Source organism: Balaenoptera acutorostrata, chromosome 19, assembly GCF_949987535.1.
Source record: "Balaenoptera acutorostrata chromosome 19, mBalAcu1.1, whole genome shotgun sequence".
Lineage (NCBI taxonomy): Eukaryota > Metazoa > Chordata > Mammalia > Artiodactyla > Balaenopteridae > Balaenoptera > Balaenoptera acutorostrata.
Window position 1 is genome coordinate 58,186,279 of NC_080082.1, and position 27,400 is coordinate 58,213,678.

The window sequence follows — 27,400 nt, forward strand, 5'->3', positions numbered from 1 at the left end:
GTTTCCAACCCTAACTACACGTTTGGATCACCTATGGAAAAAAACCCTCCAAAACCAAAAGGGTGGGGAACCTCAATCAAATCACGATTTATCAGAGTGCAACCCAAGCTTGAGCACTTTTAATATGATTTTAAAGCACAGCCAGGGTTGAGAATCACTATTTAGGTCATGGGTGGCACAAACAGATTCTCACACTACTTACTCTTCAGCCTGTGCCATGGCAGACACTGGTAATCAATCTGAGATCTCAGGAGTCTTAACTGAGCTCTAGGCAGCCGTTCCCAATCGATTAGAGCTGTGGGAGAAGCTGAAGGGGACAGAAGGGCAGGGCAGGGTGTCATATAGAGGCCACTCTCTTGACACACGCTGAGCCTGAACCTTTCCTGAACTCCTTCCAGGCTCTAGGCTGGAGCAGCTCTCCGAGGAGCCTGCCCTGGTTTCTTGGGCAGCACCTCCTCTGCAGCCCCTGTTCACTTCCTGACGTCACGCCACATACTGTGACACTGAGTCTGCAACTGGGCACTGACCCTCCTCCGGCTGTTCCCCCACTCCAAAGTGGGGAGCGCCCGGCCCAGCCCAGTGCCGGTGGAAGCACAGGCACATCAGACTGTCCACCTGACAGGCAGGCCCACGTGCTGGAGTGTGGAGGCGGCGGCTGATTCTTGCCCTCCTTTCCTGGGCAAAGGGCTCCTGCTGTTTCCCCTCCCACTCACCATACCCACTCAGTCCTCCATGTACTCCGCCCGCCAAAGCCGCTCCCTCCCCCACCCTTCGACAGATGGAACAGTGCCACTGGGGCTTTCAGGCCTCCCTGCAGGGAAGTATGGACGTGGGCTGTGAGGCTGGAAAACTTGGTGGGCCTCCTCCACCCCTTCTCATCACCGGGGATGCATCGGTCCTCCCGCCAGCTCTGGGGGAGGGGCACTGGCACCCATCATTCCAGCTGAGGAAACCAAGGACCAGAAAGCCCAGAGCTCAAAGATCGCAAGCCCATGGCTCCCAAACCCACCAGTCCTGGGCCTCCCCTTCTCTAGGCTCTGACCCAGCCCATCCTCCTGGTTAAGCCTGCCCTCTTCTTCCCCACAAAGCATGCCCAGAGCCCAAGGCGGGAGGGCCAGGGAGACGGGACACAGGCCCTGAAGGGTGAGGAGGAAGAGACTCGTGCACAAGTGTTGTCTTTTATTTCCTTCCTCAGGCAGCGGCAGCTTCCCACCCCACCAACAACACCTCGAAGCGCAGGGTGGAGATGGAGGGGTGGGCATGGGGATGGCCCTCGGAGCTCCAGGGCCTGGGACTACCCTGAGAGGTGAGGGCTGCAGGAGGCTGGGAGGCTCCCGTGCTGGGTGGGGAAGGAGCCCACCCCCAGCGGTGACAGCAAATCACGGTGGCTACGTGGGCTCAGAGCTCGGCTGGGGGGCAAAGGTGGAGAGACAGACACCAACCTCATGAGTCAGCTGGTTGGGAGATGGGGGGCCAGATGCTGACCCTGACCCCCGGCAGCACCCACAGCAAATACGTCTGCATCAAAGATTCTGCGTGTCGGGGCGGGGAGAAGGGTACCTCCGGGGGCTTAAATAAAGGGGCAGGGGGCAAGGGATGCGGCGAGAACAGAGGGTGACCGTCTGGCCAGCAGGCCTGGCCTCAGGGGCCCCCGAAGCAGTGCTGAGCCTGCGCTGTGGCTTGCGAGACTCCTTGGTGGGGAGGAGGGAAGGTCTCGCAGCCAACGTCTCGGGCCCCACCTCTCTCTGGGCTCCTCGCCATCCTCTCGATCCTCACTGGAGGGCCAGGCTGGGGGAGAGCGGACGGGGCAGGGAGACGGGCGCCAGGGGGCCAGGCGGGCCTAGCGCAGGTCCTCCTCGTCGCCCTGGATCGTCTTCTTGATGCGCAGCAGCATGGTGGTGAGCCACTGGTCCAGCCGGGAGATGGCGTCGTACTCCTTCACCTGTGTGCGCCGGGGGACCGGTGTCAGGAGGGGCGGCCCACCCCACGCCTGGCCTCGGCTCCCGCCCTGCCACCAATCCTAGCCCACGGTCTCTGTTCCCAAGATCCTCCAGGTGTATTCCTGTCAGCCTCAGTCCCCGAGGAGGAGCGGGCCCCAACCCAAGCCGGAGCGGCTCCCTTCTGTGTCTCTACTGGCCTGGGCGTGAGGCTTCCCTTGGGGGGAAGAAAGATTTTATAGCTGAAAAAAAAAAAAAGTCCAGTTTTCTTGTTTTACGGATGGGAAATTGAGGCCTGGAGACATAAGAAGCGGCGGGATGGACTGTCTGGGGCGGGATGGTCCTGACGAGTTTGGTCTCTGTCATCATTCAGAGGCCTACGATGATGAGTGATGGCCTTGGTGATGGGTACCCAGGGAGAGACATGCTTGACAGATACAGTCTGGAGGACCTAATGTGGACCTGAGCTGGATGGAACTGAGTTCCAGAAAGCTCAGAACAGGGTAAGGAAAGGGAGAAACATCTCCGTGGGGCGGTTCTATCAGAGAAGCTGCTGGAAAGGGGGACCCTCCCAATGCCGCCTCTCCGGCACCCTTTGCTCCTCCTCCCTCCTGCTTTCGGGGAGGGGAGCGGGAATGACGCGGCTCATTCCCTCCCTCCCTGCACATCCAGGATCACCCGAAGTGCCTGACGTGAGACATCCTTAACTGCTCCCCCAGGGGGACTCTGAGTGGTGCAAAGACCTTGGCCTTCAGGAGCAGACAGATATGGGCTCCAATCCCAGCTCCGGCCCCGAGAGGCCTCAGTGCCATCATCTCTACAACGGGGAGAACACTCCCCGCACCTCTTGGGGCTACCTGTGAGGATCCTGGAGTGACGGGAGAAAGGAATTCATAGCCAGGGGCCGGGGCTGGAGATAAAAAAGGGTGAAATTCATGGGAGCACATCTGACAAGGGCGGCCACGCCTGCCAGCCACTCACCGCCTCGGTGTAGCTGTCCACGTTCTGTTCCTCGTGGGCTTCTAACAGTTTCTGCAAGAAAATGGCAGGCGGGGCTCAGGGGCCCAGGCTGGCCTGAGGCCTGACCTGGATGAGATTCACACACACACTATCTGGGTGAGTGAAAGTCGGGGGGACTCCCATGCTGACAGGAAGGAAGGGGCTGTGTTCCAACCCTGCCCTCCGCATCGAAAAGTCACTAACACAGAACGTCACGCGTGCACGCGTGCCTGTGTGCGTGTGAGATCCTGCAGCCTCCCAGCTCTGCCCCCAGCTCCATTGCTGACTGAATCTCACTTGTCTCATCCAGAAACTGGAGACCCAAACGGCAGGCGAGGGGGAAACAAAAGACCCTTGAAAATTACTGTACAAATCTCGGTGATCGTGCTAACCGGAGCCAAGCCTCCAGATTCCCATCCACACGCCCTGCTCCAAGTGCAGACGCAGGAAAGGGGTGGCCTGAGCCCCCGGCACTCACTTTCATCAGCTTGCACTCCCGGGAGTCGGAGAATGCAGGGAATAGCTCCTCATACTTCTGGACAGCGAGCTGAGTGTCGGCGAGGGCGGAGGGGAGGAAGAAGGGCACAAGTTAGTAAAGAAGGGCCCTCAGAGCAGCTGGCCCGGCAGCCGAGGGGATCGGGGGCCGCTCTGGCCCCGAGTCAGCTGTCTGCGCCTCCACCCCCCCCACCCCAGCCTCCAGTGACGCCGGGCTCTGTGCTTGGCGGCAGCTTCACGGAGCTGAGCTCAGTGCAAGCCTGGCCGCAGAGACAGATGCAGGGGACGGGGGCGGCGGGGGCCTGGGGGAAGGAGGAGGGTTCCCCAGGCCGGTGCTCAGTGCCTCTCCTGCACCCGGTCCACCCAGGGTAGGGGCAATGGCAACAACTGCCTGGTACTGCCTCATAACAGCACATCCTATGTGTCAGGCCTGACGCCAGGCACTTCTCACGTTTAACCCTCACGAGGACCCGGGGAGGGTCAAACGATGGTGACCCTATTTCGAAAGTAGGAAACAGACCCAGAGATGGTAGTGACCCGCTCAGGGCACAGGTACGTGTTGGGGATCTGAACTGGCCTGACCCCAAAGCCCAAGCTCTCACCTGCCCTGCCGGACGCCGGCAAAGGGAGCAAGGGTGGGGCTCAGACACACCATGTGGCTGAGGATGGGGCAGCTGAAGACCCCAAGAAATCCCAGACGCCAGCAGAACCCAGCTCCTCTCCCTGGCCATTCCCCAACCCCTCACCCAGCCCTGACCCCTCTCTTGCTAAGCAGCCCTGAGAACGAGCAGAACTGGCATTTAGGCTCTGGTTCAAATCATGACACTGGGAGTCAGAAAGATCTGGAATCCTGGGGCTGCAGTTTACTAGCCACGTGCTTTGAACAAGGGACGCTGGTTTCAGCCTCAGTGTCTTCATCTGTAAAATGGGGCGACCATGGTATCAACCTCATGGGGTGCAGTAAGGACTCAAAAAGTGCTCCCACAAAAGAAAAAGCCTGGCACTGAGCAAGTCGGGAGTTGGAAACTCAAAGGCTACAGGGACTGAGCGAGTGAAATCAGGGATAGAAACAAGCATTTCCTGCCCAAAGGCCAAATGCCAGGGGCCAGACGTGAGTGAGGGGCTTAACCTCCGAAGGGGTTAAGAGGCGACTCGGCCTAGTGACAGACACTGTGCTCCAAGGGCAGTCACCCTGTGGGGGGTGGGTAAGCTCTGGGTGGGCCCCTGGGCCTGGGCTCACCTTGGCGTTGAGCATGTCGATGCAGAAGTGGCAGAGAGCCGCCTTGAAGAAGTAGTCCTTGGCGCTGTACTTGAGCAGCGGGCTGTCCATGGCGTTGGTCCCCACCTGCAGGCACGAGCAGGCGGGCAGCCAGAGGGCCAGGGTCACTGCCAGGCACTTGGGGGCCAGCTGGGAACGGGGTTTGTTCCCCAGTGGGGCCCTGTTAACCCAGGACCCCGAGGGCAGGGAGAAAAGAGACCAGCCCCGGGGAAGTCAGCAACCAGTCTGTGAGTGGCCGAGGACCAGGGCATGATGGGGAGCGGGGGTGTGGCCACAGGGCTGAGGCCAGGTGTCCGTGGGCTTCCCGAGGCGCCCGCGATGGTGGAGGGAGAGGCGGCCCTGCTGTCAGGCCCGACAGGAGGCTGGCACATTGGTGGGCAGAGGGGTGGCAGGCTGCGGGAACATGAGAGGCGGCGCCCGCCCCGCTCTCCTCCGAGGCCAGCTGCCTGCCTTTCTCCTGGCCAGGCTGAGCCCACCAGGGCGGCTGGGCCCCCCCCAGCCCTCCCCGCCCAGCAGACACCACCTCCCGGACCCCTTCTAGCAGGCTCCTCCGCTGCCTCTGGCTACCCCGGGCCCCTTCTAGCAGGCTCCTCCGCTGCCTCTGGCTACCCCGGGCCTCGCAGTTCTTTCCACTCTCTCCCTGACTCTGCTTCTTCAGAGTTGGCCTCACTCTGGGGCTGCCTGGGAAGTGCCCTGTGAGCAGTGTGGGAAGGGCCTGTCTAGGAAGACGGCAGTGACAGGCGGTGACACCGCATGGGGTCGTGGGCAGAGGAGTGTTCAGCCAGGCTGAGTACAGGGTGAGGGCGTGGGGATGACCGAGGGAAGTGCAGAGGATTGGGGGGAGGCCGGGGCACTGGCAGGCAGGACGGGGCGCCGTGCCGCCCCCGAGAGCAGGGCTCGGAGCCCCGCCCGCCCCACCTGCTCGTAGATGTCAATGGCCTTCTGATACTGCTCCAGCTGCGCCGCGTAACCGGCCACCTTCAGCAGACACTTGTTGGCAGAGCTGAATGGGGCAGAGAGAGGGGAGGGAGGTTGGTGGCAGCCGGGTCCGGGGCCCTCGCCAAGGGGCTGGGGCGGGCAGGAGGGGTACCTGTTGGACTCCTCGCCTTTGTAGTAGTCTGCAGACTGCTCGTAGTGGGCGATGGCCTGGGGAGACACGGGCGGTGGGGGGAGGGCGAGGGGCCAATGCAGCCTTCATCACCTTCGGGCGCAATACGGCCCGGGACTCACCGGAGCCCTTTACCCAGGCTCTGCCGGTGCCCCGTGCTCCTGTCCTGGTCTCAGAGGACCGGCCGAGGCAGCCCTCCCCGGCCACTGGCCGGGCCCCACCTGCCACTGACCTTCTCAATGTCCACCAGCTCCGTCTCGTAGATCTCAGCGATGGAGATGTGGTGCTTGGCCGCGATGGTGAACCGGCCCTGGGTGAGACGTGGGAAGGAGCCCTCAGTGACGAGGGGCGTCCTGAGTGCCCCGCCCCAGCTCAACCACACCCCTCCACGTCCCCCAAAGCTGGATTCTCAGCCCTCAGCCGCCCCTGGGAGGGGAGGTGCGCAGAAGGTCCCAAGAGACAGAGGGGCACGGGGCTTAAAAGGGAGGCTCCAGCACGAGCGGCCTGGGTGACGGCGGGCACGGCCCTCCACATCCAGTCTCCATGGGGGCACAGGCAGATGGAGCAACGCCGAGGCACCGTTTGCACAGGGACTTGCCAGAAGCTCTGGCCCGAGGAGGCGTGTGACAGATGGTCCAGAGAGGCGGAGGACCAGCCCAGAGTCACCTGGTAGAGGCGCCCCGCTGCCTAAGAAACAGCCTCCCTGTCCCGTGCGGCCACACAGCCCTCCTCACAGGTCAACCCCTGCTCTCCAGCTTCCCCTGCAGGCGCCCAGGGCTTTCCCCAAGGATGCCTTCCAGCTCCCAGAGGGGCTGAGCACCTCCTACCTGCCTCCACCCAGTGGGGGTCCAGATGCCTGGCCCGCCACTCACACCCGGAGCCTGGTCCATGGCCGCCTCCTTGCTGAGGGCAGCAGGAAGGGGCAAGGCCCTGGGCTCAGCCAGGGCTAGTTTTGGGTCTCAGCGACTCCTGTCGGTAGGCGTGGGGCCCTGAGCGAGTCACGTCTCTTGTCTGGGACCCTCCTTCCTGTCAAACGGGATGACAACAGTGCCCACCTCACGGGGCTGCTGCAGGGGAGACTAAACCACCCAGCTCGGAGCGTCTGCTTCAATGCACGGCGGCTGCTGCCACTGCTACAGCGACACCACTACAGCACGGCCCTGGACCCGGCCAGAGGCAGGGCCCAGGTTCCGGCCCAGGTTCCTGCCCGAGGGAGGGGTCTGACAGAGGTAGAGCGCGAAGGGGCAAAAAGTGGAGTCGACAGGCGCCAGGGCCTGGCTTTGGTCCACGGTCCTGGCTCCCTGGCCTCAGCCCAGCAGCTGCCTCCCTGGGCCTCACCTGTCGATGGGGATGTTCCCTGGGGCAGGGCAGGGGCTGAGCTGACTCTGGGCCCTGCCTACCCTCCCCGAATCAAATGGGACGCTGGCGGGGGGGAGGTCTGGGTAAGGGGAAACGCACCGGACACGCGAGGACCCCAACAGCAGTGACGTCTACGAGTGAGGACAATGACGGCCTGTGGGGGGCCAGAGGCAGGACCTGGGGAGGGGCCGTCAGCCCCTGTGACGTGCTGGGAGCTGCCACCAGGAGCCAGGCTGGTGAGGAGCTGCGTGAGGACCCAGCCAGCCCAGCCCAGCCCGGCTCTGGTGACACCCCCCACCTTGCCAGTCTCCCGCCTGCTCTCAGGGCCGGAGGAGGAGAGGCGAAGCTGGGGCAATATGGTAGGACTTGCAACGGGGCAGACAGGACACGCAGTGACCCTTACCATGTCTGTGTATATCTCAATTGCTCTCATCAAGCAGTTAATGGCCTCTGGGGAGAGAAAAAGGAAGGCGGGGAGGAGAAATGAGAAGGTGAAGTCATTTCAGCAGAGGCCGAGGAGAGGAGGAAGGTGCAGGGCTGCACTGGGAGGGGCCAGGGCTACGCTCCTGAGCAGGGAGGGAAGGTGAGGGGACCCCGAGCCGCAGGAAACCTGGTCAAGCTAATTTATCCTGCTGACTGTGACTTGCCGGGCACATGCCTCCGGGGGAGCCCTGCTGATACAGCGGCCCTCTCCCTCGGGCCGCCACGATGCCACCACCTTCCCAGCAACCCCTGGGACAGGGCATAGCCAGCTGGCGGCCAGACTCCCGTGGGTGTTTTGGACCAGATCTGCCAAGGCCCTGCCCCTGAGGATGAGCTGCCGGCAGAGGCGGCCAGGTCCCACCTGGGCTCTGCCACCCTTTCACGGTGGGACCCCGAACCAGCTGCATCCCCTGGCCTCCGTCTGTGGCAGGAGGCGGCTGGGTGCTGTGATGCTGAGGCCCCAGCGGTTGGGGTCCCCACTCTTCTGCCCACATCCCAGCCTGCAGCAGAGCCCTCTGCAGCCTCCTCCGCCTGGCACTGCTGCCTGCTGGCTCCTCAAGCCCCAGGTTTCACCGACAAAACACACACACTGGGATGGCACCTGGGAGGAAGAATTGGGCACCTTTGTTGTACTACCTCTTGCAAGTTTTTAAATTTGGAAATTTGGGAGAGGCATTTTTTTTTTTTTGACAAGTTATTTGGAGGAGAGAGAGAAGCATGAGTGGGTGGCATTTTCTAGCAGATAGAGATGAGCTCTCGGGTGGATTTTTTTTTAAACACCATTTTAATGCATCTCAGGAGGAAAGGGTGTTGGGGGAGATGGAGGGAGACGGACAGAGAGCCTGGACAGACCACAGCAGGTGGGCTCTGAGCTGGGGCAAGGTTGAAAATTCACCCCGCAGTCCGGCATTTGTAAGCCCCCTGGTCTGCCGCCGGGGTCTCCAAAGTCAGCAGGGCCCACTGGGCTGAGATGCTGCAATGAAGCCGCAGGCCCGGTGTCTGCTCTCAAGGGGCTAATGGTCTCATCACGCAGGGAGACGTGTGACAGAGGCTCTTCGGCCCAGACCTGTGGCTGGCCCTTCAGGGAGTCCACAAGCTCCCCCACCAACCACCAAATTTACAGGCCAAAAGGGGGTGTCTGTGAGCACTGCTCTGGGGGAGGGAGGATTGGTAGGTCGGGTCCAATTCTGAAAGGCCCCTCGGGACCCCTAAAAGATTCAGAGAGCGTACCCCACTGGGTCAAGGTTCTGAGGCTGATGGGGGAAGCCTGAGGCAGTAGGGAAGAGGGAAAGGAAGCAAAAAGGGGCAGAGAAGGAGAAAAGGGAGAGAACACCACAAACAAATACAGCCTGAAGCAGTGTTACTTCAACGCACACACACACACGTTTTGTGACAGAGCATTTCTGGAAGTAACTGCTGAGCTGGCAGCCCAGTGCACGGGGGATAAGGAGCCGGGGCAGGGCGGCGGTGCGTGAGCCGTGCACACCCCACGCTGCTCCGTCCTCCAGCCCAGGGGGGTGGATGCGGCCAGCAGGTCCCCCCTACAAGCGACTCACAGGCCCCCTCTGCTGGAACGATGGGGCGCACAGCAGGCACCTACAGGCAGAGGGGCAAAGGTTGCCCGGGTGAGGCTAGCAGCCCTGGAGGGGGAGAGGCCGGAAGCTCCCCTGCAGCGGCCGCCCCGGGCCTGCCGGCGCTGGCCTGGAGTGTCGTCAGCAAGACGGCCCTTGCGGTGGCAGTAGGGGAAGAAGGCTCACCCGCAGGCAGCAGCATGGATTCACAAGGTTGAGTCCCCTCGCTCCAGGACAGCTGTCCCTGAAAGCGGCAGGCTGCCAGCTGCCACCCCAGCCAGAGCACTAGCGGATTAGCTGCTGACACACTGGCTACAACCAGCTTATCTCCGGTCACCAGGACCCCAGGGGCGCACAGCCCACGCACCCTGGCACACCTGTCCCCGACCAGCCACCTGCAGAAACTGGGAGCCAGAAAGGGGCTCTGGGAATGATCCAGCCCCAGAAGGTGGGCGGGGAGGGCTGAGGCCCAGAGAGGGGAAGGTGCTGGCTTAGGGAGACAGGCCTCCTCAGTACAAGGAAGCAAATCGCAGAACCCCACGAAGAAGTGGAATGGGTACAAGGAAGACGCCACGTGTCTGGTACACAGCAGGTACCCAGTGAGGCTGGCAGTGAGGTTGGGGGAGCACACGGGGGAGGGCAAGTGGGGGTCTGGCCACTGCCCTGCCCTGGGTGCACGTGTGCGCACACACGCACCCCCGGGCCCGGCTAGCAGGCGGGCAGGGTAAGAGGCCTCCCTGGCCTGAGTCTACCCATAGCGGCCGGCGGCGGCTGGGAACCAATGACAGCTGTGGTCACCACCTCCCCCCTCTGCCCTCAGCCACCAAGGGGGCGGCAGGCCACCCTCGGCCCACACTCAGGGCAGACTCGCAGAGGGAGAGCGGTGACAGGCGCCCAATCGCTTCCTTCCGCCCTGGCAGTCCCAGGCACAGGCTCAGCGGCCTGTCGGCGGTGGGGAGGGGGCGTTTCCAGGACTCCTGTACGAAGTGCTGACACAGGGCCAGGCCTCTGAGGCAGGCGAGGCGAGCAGCGAGGCCCCAGGGAGCTGGCCACCTGCTCGGGGAAACCGGGCAGTGGTCCACATGGGCCCTCCGGCTCTGCTTCACAAGGCAAGCGGCCAGGGGTGGAGGCAGGGGGTGCCCAGGCCGGGCTGCCATCTGATGGGAGCCGAGGGCTGCCCCTTACTGGACGTTTATCACACGCCAGGGGCCGTGCTGGGCACGTCTGTGCTTTATCTCACGTGTGGTCTCTGCTCTACCAGACCAGGAAACGGAGACCCAAAAGATTAGGCGTCTCCCCGAGGTCACAGGGGAGCAGGCTGCCCCGGGCCTCAGAGACCACAGTGAGCCCCGCCCTCCTTGACTGGGGCGGGCAGTCGAGATGCGGTGCTGCTGGGACGCTGCCGCTCCAACACCACTCCCGGCTCAGCACCAAGAGCCTGGAGCTCCAGCCAAGGCACCGCTCCCGGCTCTGCCCACACTAGGCTCTCCCTTGAGCCACAGTGCCTCCTGTTCCCTGAGAGCCACCGCCAGTACCAAATCCACCCCTTCCCACCCTCAGCATCCAGGCCAGAGAAGCAGGCTCGCTGATCTGATCCCTAGAGAAACCAAGTTGGCCTCTGAGCCCCAAGATGGGCACGTCGCCACACCTAACCACTGCTGCCTTCCCACCGACGCCTCAGCCGCCCTCCACGCTTCCGGAGGCCAGGCACTGGGCCACACCCCCGACCGGGGCCCCAGCACCCCACACACACCCTGCAGACCATCGCTGCTCGCTGAGAAGGCTCAGGTCAAAAGCTGGGGAAGGACGCGACATCACGGTGCCAGGTGGGGCGTGTCCCCCGGAAGCGCGGGGGCTTGTGTGAAGAGCAAGTGGCGCTGTGCACGTGCCATGCAGCCTGGCCTCAGCTCCCACCCCCGACATCAGCCCTTCCAGGCACTCTGGAGCAGCAGCTGAGCGTCACAGATGCTGGGGCAGCATCTGCAGGTCGACCAGTTCCCCAGAGAGAAGGCAGGCTGGGGGCGGGGGCCCTCTGCGGGGGACACACAGACTTCCCTGGGTGATCTGAGCTGAAAACAAACCCAAGGTCACCCTGGGTCGTCATCACATCACCACGTGGCCTGCTGTGGCCCAGCGCTGCCAGCCAGATGCACTTAGCTTTGTGCAGAGCGACGACGGCCCACCCAGTCACAAGGCCTCCCCTGGGTTCTTGCTGAGCCTGAGCTCACATGTGTGAGACACCCGGCTGCACAGGAACCACCCGTCACGTCTGGGAACAGAGAACAGCTACTTGGTCCACACAGACGTCAAATCCTCCACTGGGAACTAGATGTCCCGATGGTGATAACGAATCCGCCACCAATTCCCCAGCGCTGGTGTGTGAACCAGTGCTCACAGATCCTTGGAGAGACCCCCGGGCACTGGTGCCAACTGCCCTCTCTTGGGAAGGATAGGCCTTTATTCCAAGGTGATGCATCTCCTTTTTTTAAAAAAAAAAAATTAATATTCACATATTTCCCATTCTCTTATGAGTGAGTAGTAATTGTAGATGGTCATTTAAAAAAATGAGCTTGTTAAAATTAAAAGTTGGCAACCGATGTCTGGCACCATGATTAAAAAATAAAATTCCAGCTCCACGAAATCCAAAATTCTGGTACCCACTGGGTTGAGCTTCTACTTCAGGATGAGCCCAGGGGGACAGAAACGGTTTCCTCACAGTGAGTCAGTCCCAAACTGGGCTTCTGTCCCCAGCACGCTCTCATTCTAAGGAACTTGTTCTCTGCAGCTACGTCTCTGGGATCTGTTCTCTCTGACCCCATCCCCACCGCCCCCAGGGGGTAGGGAAGCCAGGTTAGGATAATTTCCGCTCCTTTTTCGGCAGCAACTCCTACCTGGCTGGTCTCTGCACCCCCTCCCACCCCCTCTCACATGTTAATTCTGACAACAGAACAGATTTTCCTCTCTCCTTGGCATGCGGTGGGTCTGAAATGTAACTCCCACTCCCAAATGCTCCCAGGCTCCAGGAGGGGAGGGGCGCGATCAGCTGCAGGCACAGAGCAGAAGGGGAGGCGGAGGCTTGGAGCGCGAGGCCAACGCCAGCCGGAAGGGAGCCAATGCTGAAGTTAGAGCGCCAGCGCCTCCAGGCCAGCCTATTGCCTACTATCTTGGGTCGGAAACCTGAGGCCTTCTCTGGGTTGGGGCTCAGCTGGCGCTCTGGGCTGCCAGCTCCAGCAGCCCACAGAGGCCCTCACCTTGGGGGTCGGCTTTCTTGAACGCGTTGCCGGCATCCACGAAGCAGGTGGCCGCGTCGTGCTTGCTCTGGAGCTGCAGGTGCAGCTGGGCTGCCTGGCAGAAGGCGTTTCCGGCGGCTGGAACAGAAGAGGGGGATCCCGTCTTAGGGGCGGCTCTGCGCTTTAGGTCGCTCAGACAGGTCCCAGGGAGGTGGTCGAGCTCTCCAGGTGCAGAAAGAGTCCCCGAGACAGGAAGAGCCTGGCCGGGGTGAGCCGAGGTGCAGGCCTAGACCTCGGGCCTCCTGACCCCGGAGCTGCTGCCCCCACCCCCGGCCCAGGCAGCGTGCCGGCTGACCCGTGGGATGGGGCTGCTCGGGGGTGCTGGGCAAGAGAGTGGAGATGAGGATGCAGCTACCCCAGACCCTCCACTGCCTCTCCCCTTCCAAGCCTGACTTCTCCCTGCACGGCCCCCAGCCCTTCCAATCTAACTCCCCGGCTCCCCTGCCTCTGTCCACATGCCGGTCCCTCGTACGGAGTCGCTGCAGGTTGAGTGGCAAGGAGGCCTCACAAGGTCCACTCCCCCAGGGACTTCACGGCCAGAAAGGGAAACAGGACGGAGATGCCACGAACTTGAGAGCATGGGGACCAATGCCCATGGGTGGAGGGAGGCGGAGACCACACCTGAAGCCCAGGCTGTCTTGTACTCAGCTGCGAACTGCCACCTTCCAGGCGCCCCAAGCCATCCTGTTCGCACGTCTCCGGCTCCTAATCTGACTTGTGGGAGACAGCGGGACCCCTCCTCCTCCAGGGGTAGGGCTGTGCTAAGTGGGAGCTCCAATGGCCAACACCAGCTCAGTCCTAAGGCCCCTGCCCTTCATCCTCCTCCGGCCGAGTCCGAATCACAGAATTCCTGAGCTGGAAGAGGACAATCGGGCCTGGCCCCCATCCTGTCCCTTTAGAGCAGGAGGCTAGACAAAGCCACCCAGGTTTGCACTATGTATGATTTCTTTCTTGTTTTTAAGGGCTCCAAACTTGAGTGCAGAATTTCCAGAAAAGTAGCATCATTGGGGGAAAAGTTAAAAAAAAAAAAAAGGCCTAAGACTTTTGTTTGAATATTTGGGGGAAGGAGGGAGGTGACAAATTTTAGGAGAAAAGCACCATCTATGCGATTGAGAAAGAAATACTCTTTCTCTAATGGTATTGTTACCTTAGGAGCATATAAAAATACACATAGGATCTGGCTCTAGGCACAATACATGCTGTGAAAGCTTAGGAAAAAGCTATTCTAATTTTCAGGACACCAAAAATATTCTCAGAAAACGATAGTCCATTTTGCCCTGTGCCTCCACACCGTGCCTTCACAGCCCCATCCCAGGTTTCGCTTCCTTTGTAGTTGGAAAGTTCCTCCCTGGGTTTCAACACTGTCTTTGCTTGATCTTCTTGATCCAATCTTGCTGATGTTTGAAGCCATGTTATGAAGTCAGCCCCCAAAGGGCTCGAGCGCTGGCTTTTTGAACCTCTCTTCCAGGCCTGCAGGTAGCACCCAAACAGATCTTTGGCCCCTTGGACCTCCTGGAGCTCCTCCCTGGACTTTCCTGGCGGTCCAGTGGTTAAGACTCTGCGCTTCCACTGCAGGGGGCACAGGTTCAATCCCTGGTCTGGGAACTGAGATCCCGCATACCACACGGTGCGGCCAAAAGATTAAAAAAAGAGCCCCTCCCTGCCCACCCACCTCTCCTTGGCGGACGCCGCCCAAGCTCCAGCCTTGCCAGGGTCTGACCATACCCCTCCTGGCCAAGTCAGAAGGGCCACTCCGTTCACCAACACAGCTTGTGAGAGTCTCAGGAGGCACGTGACCTGGGATGCCCTCTTCCGGGAAGAGGCCCTTCCAGTATTCTATGGTACTGTCTGTGTGTGTGTCTTGCCCCAACTGGAGTGAGAGCACACAGATGGCTGGGGACCTTGTAAGTGCTCCTGCAGTCTGCCAGTCTGTTGACTGGAGTCCTCTAAGGGCTTCCCCTCCCACTCTAGAGGGAGCGGTGCTGCTAATAGGAGTGGGAAATGGAGCTCGCAGCTGCTACTGTGCTGTGCTGACTGCCCTGCGTGGGGACGGCTGATCTCCATGAACCCACATGACAGCCCCGCAGGGTCAGGACCGTTCCTTTCCCCGTTGCCGTGCTGAGGAGGAAACAGTTTTGGAGAGGCCAGGTAACCTCCCTGGGGTCACGTGGCCAGCCTGAGCTGTGACACAGATCCAAGTCACTCTGGCTCCAAAGGTCAGGAAGCCACATGGGGCAGGTTAAGCCCTCCAGCTCCAGAGTCAGAGTTCTGGTTTCTGAATTCTGCTTCAGTCACTCACTAGTCGTGGCGTGTTGGGCAAAGGGCTGGGCCAAGCCTCAGTTTCCAAATCTGTGAAATGGGGATGTTAATGGTACTGACCCTCATGGTGTTGCTGTGATGATTCAGTTAAATAATGCAAGCTTGGTGCTTAGGAGAGGGCTCAATAAATGGAGCCGTGTTAATGTTATTATTGGAACCACCTGAATGATCCCCAGCCCAGAATTCAGACTCTGATGGAAGGATTAGGGAACTGCTTCCAGGGAAACCTGAGATTCTTTCTTTCTTTTTTTTTTAGTAGAAGTATAGGTGATTTACAATATTGTGTTAGTTTCAGGTGTACAACACAGTGATTCAATTTTACACATATATATTCTTTTTTCCGATTCTTTTCCATTATAGGTTATTACAAGAAATTGAATATAGTTCCCTGTGCTATATAGTAGGTCCTTGCTGGAAACCTGAAATTCTGAATTCAAGGAGAAACCCCTCAAAGAGCTCATCAATCTACATGGGTCTATCTGAATTCAATAATCTATTTATCCTTATCCTCTAAGTTCTCATTCCAAGGCCCTGTGACCCAAGTTGTAAAACAACCCAGCGGGCTCGGAATGACCAGATGTTGGGCCAGTGGGTTTGTAAAGCTGGAGATGGCACTGGTGGGGGAGCTGCAAGGCCAACACCTCAGCCAGGCCTCTGGGACCGGAAGCTGAGGGAAAAACGGAGAAAGAGCCATGGAGGCGCTCTAGCAGGGATCACATACCACTCCAGTTTTTGGCCATCTTGAACATGTTTGCTGCTCTGGCGTAGATTTCACATGCTTCCTCTATTTTGGATGAGCCTCTGGGAAAAAGGAAAGGAAAAAAAGGTAAGAAAAAGATCTAATCTGGTATCAAAGAGAAAGCAAGCCAGGACTTCCCTGGGGGTCTGGCGGTTAATTAAGACTGAGCTTCCAATACAGGGGGCACTGGCTCGACCCCTGGTCAGGGAACTAAGATCCCACATGCTGCACAGTGAGGCCCCCCCCAAAAAATGGAAAAGCAAGCCTCCTGCCCCAGCGACAGTGGAGATATGCCCTCACATCTCCGCCGGATGGTGGCCCCAGCCCCAGCCCCAGCATGTCCCCGTGAAGCCAGCTTCCCAAGTCCAGCTACAGCTCAGGCCTCTGCTCGAGCCCAAGAGAGACAGAGTCGGTGGCCCCCAGCCCATCACGCAAAGGCTGGCTAGGCCCTCGCTGGGCAGGTCTGGGTTGGACCCTCATTGCAGGGGGGGGCCCTTCCCGACCACCCCCAGGAGCCCTGCCTCTGACAGTCTCCTCCACTTCCTGCTCAGATGCTCGGTGCTGACCACTGGATCCCAGGATCTCTGCAAATTCCTTTTCCCCACGAGACTGCAAAGCATTCTGGGGAAGAGTCCATCCCTGGACACCTTGTCCTTTCCTCGAGGCCCTAACCCTGTCCCTTGCACACTGCAGTTGTCCAATGAAGGCGTCTCAACCCTAAAAGCGTGTTGCTGCCAATTCACGACCAGGCAGATATATACTAATACAGACATATGAAGAAATACTGTTTTAAAATATGTACACCGAAAGTTCCCATTTGTGTTAAAACAAAACAGAAAAAGAGGGTGAGAACAGAAACATACATGTAGACATAGAAGGTTTCTGGAAAAATACACACACAAAAAATAGTTACAGTATTTTTCTCTAAGGTGGGGTCTGTAGAACTGGGTGCCAGGTGTGGGAGACAGACTCATATCCCTCGTTAGTACTGTCTGGATTTTAAAATCGTCTGCATATTTTACCTATTCGAGAAAAAAAATATATATGTATTTTAAATATTAGCATTTACATTGGGTTCTGTGATGCAGCAATGAATTACATTCCTAGCAATTTATCCTAAGAAACTAAGCAGAGGGACTTCCCTGGTGGCGCAGTGGTTAAGAATCCGCCTGCCAATGCAGGAGACACGGGTTCGAGCCCTGGCCCGGGAAGATCCCACATGCCGCGGAGCAACTAAGCCCGTGTGCCACAACTACTGAGCCTGCACGCCTAGAGCCTGTGCTCCGCAACAAAGAGAAGCCACTGCAATGAGAAGCCCGCGCGCAGCAACGAAGACCCAACGCAGCCAAAAATAAAAAAATATAAACTACAAAAAAAAATTTTAAAAAAAGAAACTAAGCAGCGAAGCTACAAGGATGCTCAGCACAAGATTATTTAAAATGGCAAAATAATGGGAATTCCCTGGCGGTCCAGTGGTTAGGACTCGGCGCTTTCACTGCCGGGGCCCAGGTTCAACCCAGGTTGGGGAACTAAGATCCCGCAAGCTGTGAGGCTGCCCACCGGCCCCCCCAACCCCCCCCAAAAAATAAAGCCACACAAATAAATCATCTTCACTGTCCCAGCCCTCAGCCCTGTGTCATCCGGCCCTGGACCCTCGCCGACACCAGCCACAGAGGGTGAGGGCCTCCGACCTAATTCTGGACACAGTATGGGGAGCACCCCTGCCCTCTGCACTGCTGGTGCGGTAGGGCCAGCTTGCCCATGCTTTGGATGCACATCAGATGTTCGCTGTAATAATCAAACCACAGCCCCAGAGCCACCCTCCCTGGAGAGCTCACTCAGCAGGTCTGGGTGGGGCCTGCAATCAAGATTTGTAACAATGGCCTCAGATGATTCAGATGATCAGGAGAGTCTGGGAGGGAAAAAGCTGACCTAGACTGACCTCTTGGGAAGCAGCCACCAGTGACTTGTCCCATGTCAGGTAACGTCGGAAGGCAATACCCCCAGGGCGGGCTGGCAGGGTGGCTGGGACTGGAATCCTGGCTTCCTGAATCCAAATCGCACCAGGTAAGCTGCTTCTTCAGATGAGAAGTCTCCCCTCTGCCTTCTGGGGCTGTGCTGACACTCTGCACCCACCCTCTGCTGTCCCCAGGAAGCAGCCCTGAGGGATGTGGTGACGCACACCTCCCACGCTCACCCTGCTGGGTTCCCCCATCTTCCCACCACAGCTGCACAAGACGCCTTGGGCCTGGGGCCCCTGTTTGGAGCGACTTCCTCAGAACCCACTCCCGGCCCTGGAGAGGTGAGGAACTTTCACAAGCTTTGGGCAGAAGAGATTTCAGAAGGGTCCCTGGGGGCCAGGCTACAAAACCCCCTGGGGGATCTTCTCTGGAAGGTTCTCTGAAAGGAGCCAGGTGCATTCACAGGCCACAACCACAGATCTGCCCACCCCATGGATCCCCTAGCGCATCCTTCCCTTCCTTGTGAGTGCAATTAAATCCTCTCCAGACCCAGACATTCTCTGAAAAAGCTCAGGCTCCCGGAGGAGCAGAAATGGCCCGTCCCACCACGGAGAGGCCCAAAGCCGGGTGATAACAATGAGCAGAGTCAGCCTCAGCTGGCTTGTCGCAGCTCAGCGGGACAGGGCAGGCTCAGAACACAAGGCCTGTCAGCTGCTGGGCTGAAATTCTATGATCCCAGACTAAGCTGGGCCAACCCCGTGCTGGCTCACTGATTCTAACTGCGGGTGGAAAAGCCAGAGGGATTAACATCTGCTCAGGCCTCCAGGCCTGCCTCCTCCTTCCCCTCAAAGCTTGGGTCCGGGCCACTCCCATGACCAGGAGATGACAGGAGAATCTCTGGAGCTCCAGCCTCTTGCCTTAGAGATGGAAGTGGAGTCATCAAAGGGGAAAGTAATATGACTCGGGTCCCTGGCAGATCCTGAAGGAGAAGCCATTCACATAGCTATTTATTCAACTGGGGAGCAAATATCTGAGCATTTATTACGTGCCAGGCACTGCAGATAACAGCAGCAAACAAAGGAGAAAGACCTGACCCTCAGTAAACAGGACATCAGCAAGACAACTGCAGAGGGACTGGGGGACGAGGGGCTTCTTTGAATGGGCAGGTCAGGGAAAGCTGCTGTGACTATGTGAGATTTAAGCTTAGTCCCCAAAGATGACTAAGGAGCCATCCATGTGAAGAGGGAAGCACATTCCAGGCAGCAATCACAGCATGTGCAAAGGCCCTGAGACAGAAACAAACTTGGCCAGTTGAAGGAAGAGAAGGGGAGCAGGATGGCTATGGTCCAGGGAGTGGCAGGCACTGAGGATGGAGAGGTGGACGGGGGACCCCATGCTGGAAGCCACGAGAAGGGTTTAGGCCCTATAATAAGGAGCGTTCTGGCAAGGAAAGAATGGGCAGAAGGAAGAAGAGCCCAGCTCCTCTGCTTTTCCAAGCTGTCTCCCCATGTGATAAATCTGCATGGTTTACTACAGGACTTCTCTCCTTGGTCAGGTCACTTCATGTCACTTATCTAAGAGTGGCCTCCCCGACAAACTTGCTGAGGGAAAGAAACCAGGCCTCCCTCGGACCCCTGCACAAGGGCCAGAGGGGCTAGCTGGCCCTGCATCTTCTGAAGAGCCCAGGTGGCAGCGCCTGGGACAGCTGACTGTCCCTCCCCCCACTGATCCCCCCAAGCTGCCTCTGCTCTGCCCTTCCCATCACACAGCTCCGAGCCACACCGGGAATAGAGGGAACTGGTTTGGGCCGGGCTGGTGCAGGGCTGTCTGTAATTACCCGACGCAGCTTTGCTCTCTCCCCTGCCCCGCAAGGCGGAGGAAGCAGGCTCAGGTCTCCCAGGCACAGCCACCATCCTCCAGTGGCTGCCGTACGTACGGAGGGAAGGGTGCGGCGCCAGGCACGCACAGATAGCCCGGTGGGACCCGGGCCAGGGGGTCAGCAGGGCAGAGTCTCAGCCTCCCTCCTTCCTTTCTCCATCCCCTGGGCACTTCCCGGCTCCCAGAAACAAGCCACCCACCCAACCTGCAGTCTCCTGAGGGCCTCAGAAGGCAAGGCAGGTGGAGTAACTCCCACGTTAGGTCCCCGACACTCCCTAAACCCCTGTCCTTCTGCGGTGCCAAAGACACCTGCCCTCAGCCCCCTCCTCGGCCTGAAGGTCCCCGCCCTGATTCTCCGTCCGCGCCCTGGGTGGGGAAGAACGGGCCCAAGGGCCGGTCTGGGCCCCCACCTCCTCTCCTTTGCTGTGCATCCTCATGACTCATTATAGCGGCCTGCCAGGTGCCACCTGAAGCAGCACAGAGATCCCCACAGTCACCCTGTAGGTATGACCCTGGCTGACAAGAGGAGGAAGCTGGGCTCACAGTGGTGAGGGGCTGGCCCAAGCCGACGCTGCCAGGAAGCGGCCGGGCCGGGAAACCTGCCCTGCCTCTTGCTCACCCTGTGGTCCAGGAAGCTTCCTTCCCTGTGTCCGAGAGTCTTCTGGAAAAGGAGGGGGCGCACAAGGTCCCTGCCTGCTCCGGCCTCTCCTGTCGATGAAACAGCCAGCGCTGCTCAGGTTTCCCTCATCTCAGGAGAAAATGCTGCTCTCAGCTGGGGGCAGCCTGAGCAGCCTGGAGGCCCGGAGGGAGCCATTAAGCCAGCCCCCCGCTGAGCCCTAGCCCGCCTCACGGAGCGGCAGGCTGAAGGTACATCAGAAAACAGAGAGGCCCCCGGCGCCGGGAGCAGCGGCCCCCCAGCCTCGCCCCTCTGCTGGCAGAGCCACAGCCGCGGGGTCTCCGGGCATCTCTCGGCCTCTCCTCCTGCATCGCCCACCAGCGCTAAGCCCCTCGCTGCCCCTCTGGCTCTGCGGTGCGTCGAGCTCCCGTAGGGCCCCAGGAACGACGGAAGAATCCAGTGTTAACACACTAACTGCCCAGCTCTGAAATGCCTGGACGGGCAATGGGGAGAGAGAGAACGCACTTGGGGGCCGAGAGACCTGGGCTGGAGTCAGCCTCGGGCACTTTGCTAGCTGTGCGGCCTTGGGCTAGTCACCCCTGAGCCGTGGTTTCTTTATCTGTAACACAGAGACGACGGGCCTGACCGGGGAGGCGTCTCGTGAGGGTCAGAAGCCGCAGTACCTGGCATACGGCACAGAGCGCGGCCCGCAGCAGGCGCTCCAACAGCTGCTATTACACGACGGAGGAGAAATACACCCCAAGGGCCGCCGGCCACCCGGCAACGGGAATTCTAGAGTCGCTCGGGGTGGGTGGAAAAATCGAGGACCACAGTCAGGCAGGCCTGGATTCCAGTGCTGGCTCGTGGCGCCCCAGCCTCTGCTTCCTCAGCTGTAAGTGGGGATGAGACGCCGCAGCCGGCAGGCCTGCTGGAGGCACGAGGAACAGCCCGTCCCCGCAGGCAGCAGCCAGGAGAGCGCCTGCCACAGAGCAGGTGCTGAGCCAACGAGAGCATCACTCACCCGCTTCAGGCTGGCGAGAGAGTGGGTTCTGGAAACGTTCTCCTTTCGCATCTCAGCGTGGGCTTCATCGCCTGACCTCCAGATTAGCTAAGTGGCGCCCCTCCCCTGGCTTCCACAGAGCGGGGGGCCTCCCACCTACCCCAGCCCCTGCACACCACACGGATGGGGCTGGTTCCGGGGCCATCGCCCTCCTGCCCGTGAGCTCAAGCGCAGCGGCCACGCCTGCCACACGACCCAGCAGGCCTTCCCGTGGTTCTTGCACGGATGCCCTCTGCAACCCAACAGGATTCCTTCATCCCAGCCAGAGCACCCAATGGTTCCTATTCTTAAAAGATGTTTCGGAAAGACCCTTGCCTCTCAGTAGCCCCACTCCAAACAGGAGTGTCAAAACCTCTGTGTGAGCAGACAGCAGGGTCCCATCCATCAAGAGAGGCAGAACCCTCGGACTGCGGCGAAATGACGACCGGCTTCCTTGGAAGCCTTGTGTCCCCTCAGGAAAGCCTCGACTCTGAGCCCGGGCAAGAGAGGCTGAGTTTTAAGCTGTGGATCTTGGCAGCTGGCAGGGGACAGTGAGTGACCTCGGTGCCCAGCTCACCGACATCCCGGGGTCCTGCGTGCTCTGCAGGTGGAAGGTGGTCTGGAAGCCGGCACTCCTCAGCCAAGGGCCTGGGGGGGGGGGTCCTGGATGGGGGACACCTACCCGGAGGACCTTGGCCACAATCTCTGCCTCAGGAAAGCCAGCCTCCAGGGCTCCCAGGGGTTGCTGGTGCCCAAGAGCGGTTCAAGCAGGAACTGTGTCAACATTTGATCTGCAGGCTGCTCTTTGTGCACAGAAAGCACCCTGTTATCTCTAGTTCTCCAGCGCCTCGGGCTCAACTTCCCATCACAATACCTAATACTAATACTGTTGATAACAATAAGCACTTAATAAGCACTCACCAGGGTCAGGCACTGTGCTCGCAGCGCTTCACATGCACAACCTCATTCTCTCCTTAGGACAATCCTACGAAGTAGGTATTACTATGATTTTCAGTTCACAGAAGAAGAAACTTGCTAAACAGACTGGTATCTGAGTGGAAAGAAGTTTTTATTTTGGATTTGGGGGAAGGGGTCACGGGGAGATGTTCGGGACGAGGAAAAGCACGGGGAACAGAACCACTGTTTGGAACCTGCGCCATCCCGAAGGGGCACAGCAATAAGTCTGGATCCATCGGGAGACAGGGAGCAGGAAGGAAGAAAGAGCGCATCTTGCATCTCCCCTCTCCTTTTCCACAACTGCATCGTCTGGGAAATCGCCACCTTTCTGCTTCCAGAGCAGAAGTCTGGGCTGCTCTCCCATCTCCTGAGCCCTGGCTGGGGAGCCGAGGAGGGGAGGGAAGGTACAGAAGCAGCTTGGATCTGCGAGCTGGCTGGTACAGCCTCCCTCCCAGGCTGCTGGTGCACCAAAGCTCCCTAGTGTCTGGCAGCCCAGGAACAACGAAGAGCAAAGAAGGCCTTAACATCCAAGGTGACGGGGCTGCCCCCGATCCCAGGCGGGAGCAGCCCTACTTGGCCCTTCTGACATGAGCAGAGACCTCTCAGTTTGGGCTGCTGTCATCGCTGAGGTTCCTGAAAGGGGAAGGAGGAGCAAGAGGGACAAGCTGAGCCCCGACACTCCCTCCTCCAGTCCTCAGAAGCCACAGAGGGTTGTGAAACGCTGAACCCCGGGAACCCCGGCAACCCCGGCTCCAGAGGGAAGGTGTCAGGAGTGGTTCCCGCCCATGAGGCAAGTCCTCTCGGGCTGGCCCCTCCGGCAGACAGGCTCTGGTCAGGCGGGTCTCGGTCTCCGTCTGCATCCCTGTCCTGTGCGCTAGCCTTGCACCATGGCAACCGCTCTTGGAGCTGAAGGGTCTGGGATGAATACACCTGCTCTTTCTTTCAGACGTTTGGAGAAAACTGCCACGTGGGTGGGGAAGATGGGAGAATCAGAGGAAGGAAGCTCCCTAAGACGCCTAGTTAGTTTGCCAACATCCTCCCTAAACGGAGTGCCCAGAAACGGGCCCGAGCATCAAGGAGAAACTTCGTGTGGCAGCAAGAGGGCTTTGGGATCAGACAGGCCTGTGTGTGAACGCGATCTCCCACTCACCAGAGGACTGGGCAAATATATCAACATCTCTAAGCCCCCATTTGTCCACCTCCACAGGGATGTCGTGAGGACTACATGTGAGGACGCAGGTAAAGCGCCTGGCCCAGGCCAGACTCAGAGTCAGAGTGAGCACTTAATAAACGTTATCAGCTAGTATTACTGTCACTGTCTTCACTCTCCCCAACACCAGCTGCTGCAGTCCTTTCTAAAAGGCAAATGGGAACCCTCCAGTAGTGGCCCTACTATGGATTGAATGCTTGGGTTCCCCACCAAAATTCATGTGTTGAAACCTTAACCTCCAAGGTGATGGTATGAGGGCCTTTGTGAGGTGATTAGGTCATGAAGGTGGAGCTCTCATGATTGGAACTAGTGCCCTTATAAAAGAGACCCCAGAGAACTAGTTCACCCCTTCCACCGCCCCTTCCACAACGTGAGAACACAGTGAAACCATAGCTGTCTATGAGGAAGCAGGTCCTCATCAGACACCAAATCTGTCAGCACCATAATCCTGAACTTCTCAGCCTCCAGAACCCTGAGAAATAAATTTCTGTTGGTTATCAGCCACCGAGCCTATGGTATTTTGTTACAGCAGCCCGAACAGGCTAAGACAGGCCCCCGTTAAAATCCTCAGTACTCTCCAACACCTCCTCAAATCCAAGCCCTTTCTCAGAAGACCCTCCAGGACTGGGCCTGGTTCTTGTTCAGTCTCACCCCCTTCTGCCCATTCTACCTTTATGGGCTAACACGGAACCCCCTGCATTAAACCTTCATCTGGGCCTTGCTCAAACTGTCTCCTCTGCCTGAATCAGTGCTCCCCCGCCAGAGGGTACCCCTGGAACTCCTGTTCATCCTCCCAGATGGAGCTCTCTCCTCTGGGGAGCCATCCCTGTTCCCTTTAGATCTCAGTTCCCCATGATTTCGGGCAGAACCTCCCCTCACACTAGACTTCTGTTCACACAATTCCCTCTGCCTAGAACACCTTCCCCAGCCCCCACTCCCTTAGCATGACCTAGGGTTCCTTGGGGCCCAGCTCATACCTCACCAGAACCTTCCTTCAGTTCATGCAGCTTCCTCTCAGGTCAGGCACCTCCCACAAACAACAGAATCTAGCCCTTAGTCACATTTGACAATTTTGCTTTAATAGTATTTTAGCAAGCGTTCATCTTGCCTTCCCAACCAGGTGAAAGGTGTTTCAGGGTCTCACTCAGCTGCTCCCTCCAAGCACGGCCCGACAGTACACTAACCCCCAGTCCAAAGGGACCAGACACCAAAAGCCACCCAGGAAAACCATTACCGAAAACTGAGCTCTTAGCCCCACCCCAGAACACTGCACTTGAATTTCTCCCCTTGTGAAGGAAGCAGAAACACACATACCCTCTCCCCACTCTTAGCCTCTAAAATAAAACATTTCTCACCTAATCAATACAGGCCATCAGCCCCGGATGTTTCTCCACACCCGGCAATTCTCAGCCAGGTTACTCAAGTTCTTTCACTAAACATAATCCACCCTCAAATAACAACGAGCGGCTCCCATCTCCTTTCCCGGGAAGAACCCTCCCCTACTTCATTTCTTACCAACCTCCTAACACCATCTCTCCCAATCCCTGGTCCTCCCCCCAAGCCCCTTCTCCAGCCTTCTGGACGACTCTCCCAGCCTCACAGCCCTCCCCAACCTCTGCCTGTCTCTGCTGCCAGGCTCCATGCGGCCCCCTCCTCACGGTTCCTCCTAACTCACTACAAACTCACCCGGCCCGCTGCAGCTCTCCTCCCAGGCCCATGAGCAACACAACCCTCCTCAGTCCTCCGCGGCCTTCTTTTCCCTCCACCCGGGGCCTCAAGCCCCCTCCCCTCAGCCTATTAAGTCCCCATGGCCCGGAGTTCCTTTCCTAACCTCTTTCAGCTCCTCTCTCATCACACTGTTTCTCCCTGCTCTGACCCCCCATCCCCACTTCTCCCATCAGACCCCTACCTTGATCCCCACCAGCCCTGTACAAGCTCCACATCTGTTTCCTTCCTGGAAGTAACACTGATGGCAGCTAGCACTCTCAGAGTGATAACCACATCCCAGGCTCAATTCTAAGCACTTTACTTACATTCTTATTCAATACTAGCAACAAACACCTGAGATAGGTTTCACTAAGCCCCCCTGTAACAGAGAAATTAAACAGCTTACCCAAGGTCATGAAATGGCAGAGACCACTTTCAAACCAAGGTTTTTGACACTCCTAAGCCACTAAAATTCCTCAAAGGACGGCCATCCAAACAACTTTTACGAGCCAACGTGAACTTTATGGGAAACGTCTGCCACACTGCAGGTGTTGGTTCTGTCTCCCAGACCCCTTCAGCGGTATCCTGGGCACGCCACTCGCATACTACTCACAATGCCCACCCAATCCTTACTCAAGGATCACACAGCAGGTCTTCGGCCCCTTTTGGTTTTCTCATCTCCCTCATCTCTCCCTTTTATCCCTCCAGTTCCTAAATCAAGCCTCACCCCACCTTAGTCTCCAGCCTCCCAGTCCAGGCTTCTTCAGAAGCCGTAACTCCATCACCCCAGGGATTCCTCTGCTCAGATCTCACTCTGGTGTCAGGTCCCCTTACACTACTCACCCGTGACCAAGGCCATACTCATCCCAGACACCTCACACATCTCAGACTTGGGCTCATCACTCCCAGGATCACCTTAGCCCTGAGCCCTGAGCCTGCGTTCACACAAATCCACCGCCCCAGGCCTTGAAAAGGTGAAGCCCTCGGACAAGGGTCCTCAGTCCCAGGGACCCAAGACGCCCGTCTGGGATCCTTCAAATAGGTTCTCCTAGAGCTCCAAAAGGCTTCTTGACCTGGTTGCCCTCCCAGGCTCCCTCAGTCCCCGCAGGCCAGGTCCCCTTCAAGGCCTGAGACCATATTCCCTCGGCCCAGGTTCTCCTCCAGCCCCTTGGCCCATCTTCAGCCTGGATCCCCTTCCTGCCTCCAGATGGTGTCGCCTCGGCCTGGGTGTCCTCAGCCCAGGGCCCTTCTACCATCTCGGACAGACTCTCCTCAAACTATTCTGCCAATGCCACAACCCGGGCACCCTGGCACTTGGCCGGTGTCACCTCTGCTGCCTTAGACCATGTCACATGATCCTGCAACCTCCCCACCCACCCCCCGTCCTCTAGGCTCGAGCCCTTCGTCTCTATCGCCGCCCCAGTCTACGACTCCTCTGTCTTCCCAGTCTAGGTCTCGGCCGGACCCCTCGGCGCGGTTCTTACCCAAAGAGGCCCGAGAAGAAGGACTGTGAGTTCTTCACTTTGCGCTCCGCCTCGGCCAGCAGCGCCATCGCCTCCGCTTCCTTCCCGGAGTTGTCCATGGCGGCCGCAAAGGTACTCATCAAACCGCCCGGGCCCTCGGAGGACTCAGCTGCGGCCGGGCCGCGGTACACAGCTCAGGAAAGCTTAGTGGTCTGCGTTGACGTCGCACCGGCGCGCGCCTCCTGCGGCCCAGAACCACGTGATTCGCACTGGCCAACCAGCGGCGTCGTAGCGCGGCGCGCGCCCCGTCGGCCACGCCCTCACCAGCCGCCGCACGCCGCCCCGTGACTCACAGCCTCCAATTGGCGACCCGATGCTTTAACGCATGCGTATGCATCCGCGTACGGCACCCTACTCTCTTCCTGGTGCTACCGGGCCAGACCACGTGACCCCGCATAAGCCAGTCGTAGTCCTCACCGCCAAGGACCCGCCTTGAAGTGCTACCTTTCTGGATCCTCCTCCACCAATCAACATCAGCCCTTGGTCCCGTCTCACTTCCCGGCGGAATTTGGACCATAGTCAGCTGACCAGTGATCCTCACGTGACAGCTCCATGCCGGAAGACACGGCCAATCCACGCCTGGGTTTGACAGTTCCCTTGCGCAAGAGTTTAGTCCCCGCCTTCGCTCTTTACCTCCTGACGTTCTCCTTCACTTGGAAAGGCGTAAGTGGTAAGACTGAAAATGGTATCCCTTTTCCTGCGCCCTCTGTCGACCTATGCTGAAATTGGCTTGGGAAGGCCAGTGAAGTAGGCGAACATCATTTTATCGTGCTTTGCTTTCTTGCCTTTCGCAGAAATTACGGTTTTTACAAATTGAAGGTTTGTGGCAACCTTGTGTTGAGCAAGTCTGTCCAAGCCGCGCCATTTCCCAAATAGAGTTGGCTCACTTAATGTCTCACTGTCACGTTTTGGTAATTCTTGCAATACTTT

At 58.7% G+C, this 27,400-nt stretch overlaps 1 protein-coding gene across 1 annotated transcript; it reads right to left on the bottom strand.

The window, feature by feature from the left end:
* Positions 1–1,164: 1,164 nt before the first annotated feature.
* On the bottom strand, positions 1,165–26,671 carry NAPA (NSF attachment protein alpha). The gene is made up of 11 exons (XM_007168203.3): positions 26,432–26,671; positions 15,562–15,641; positions 12,483–12,599; positions 7,581–7,627; positions 6,051–6,128; positions 5,801–5,856; positions 5,629–5,713; positions 4,672–4,776; positions 3,415–3,483; positions 2,919–2,969; positions 1,165–1,942 (listed from the first exon to the last, which is right to left on the bottom strand). Exons 1-11 carry the CDS (start codon positions 26,548–26,550, stop codon positions 1,841–1,843), a joined length of 909 nt encoding a protein of 302 aa, XP_007168265.2. The 5' UTR covers positions 26,551–26,671; the 3' UTR covers positions 1,165–1,840.
* Positions 26,672–27,400: the final 729 nt, after the last annotated feature.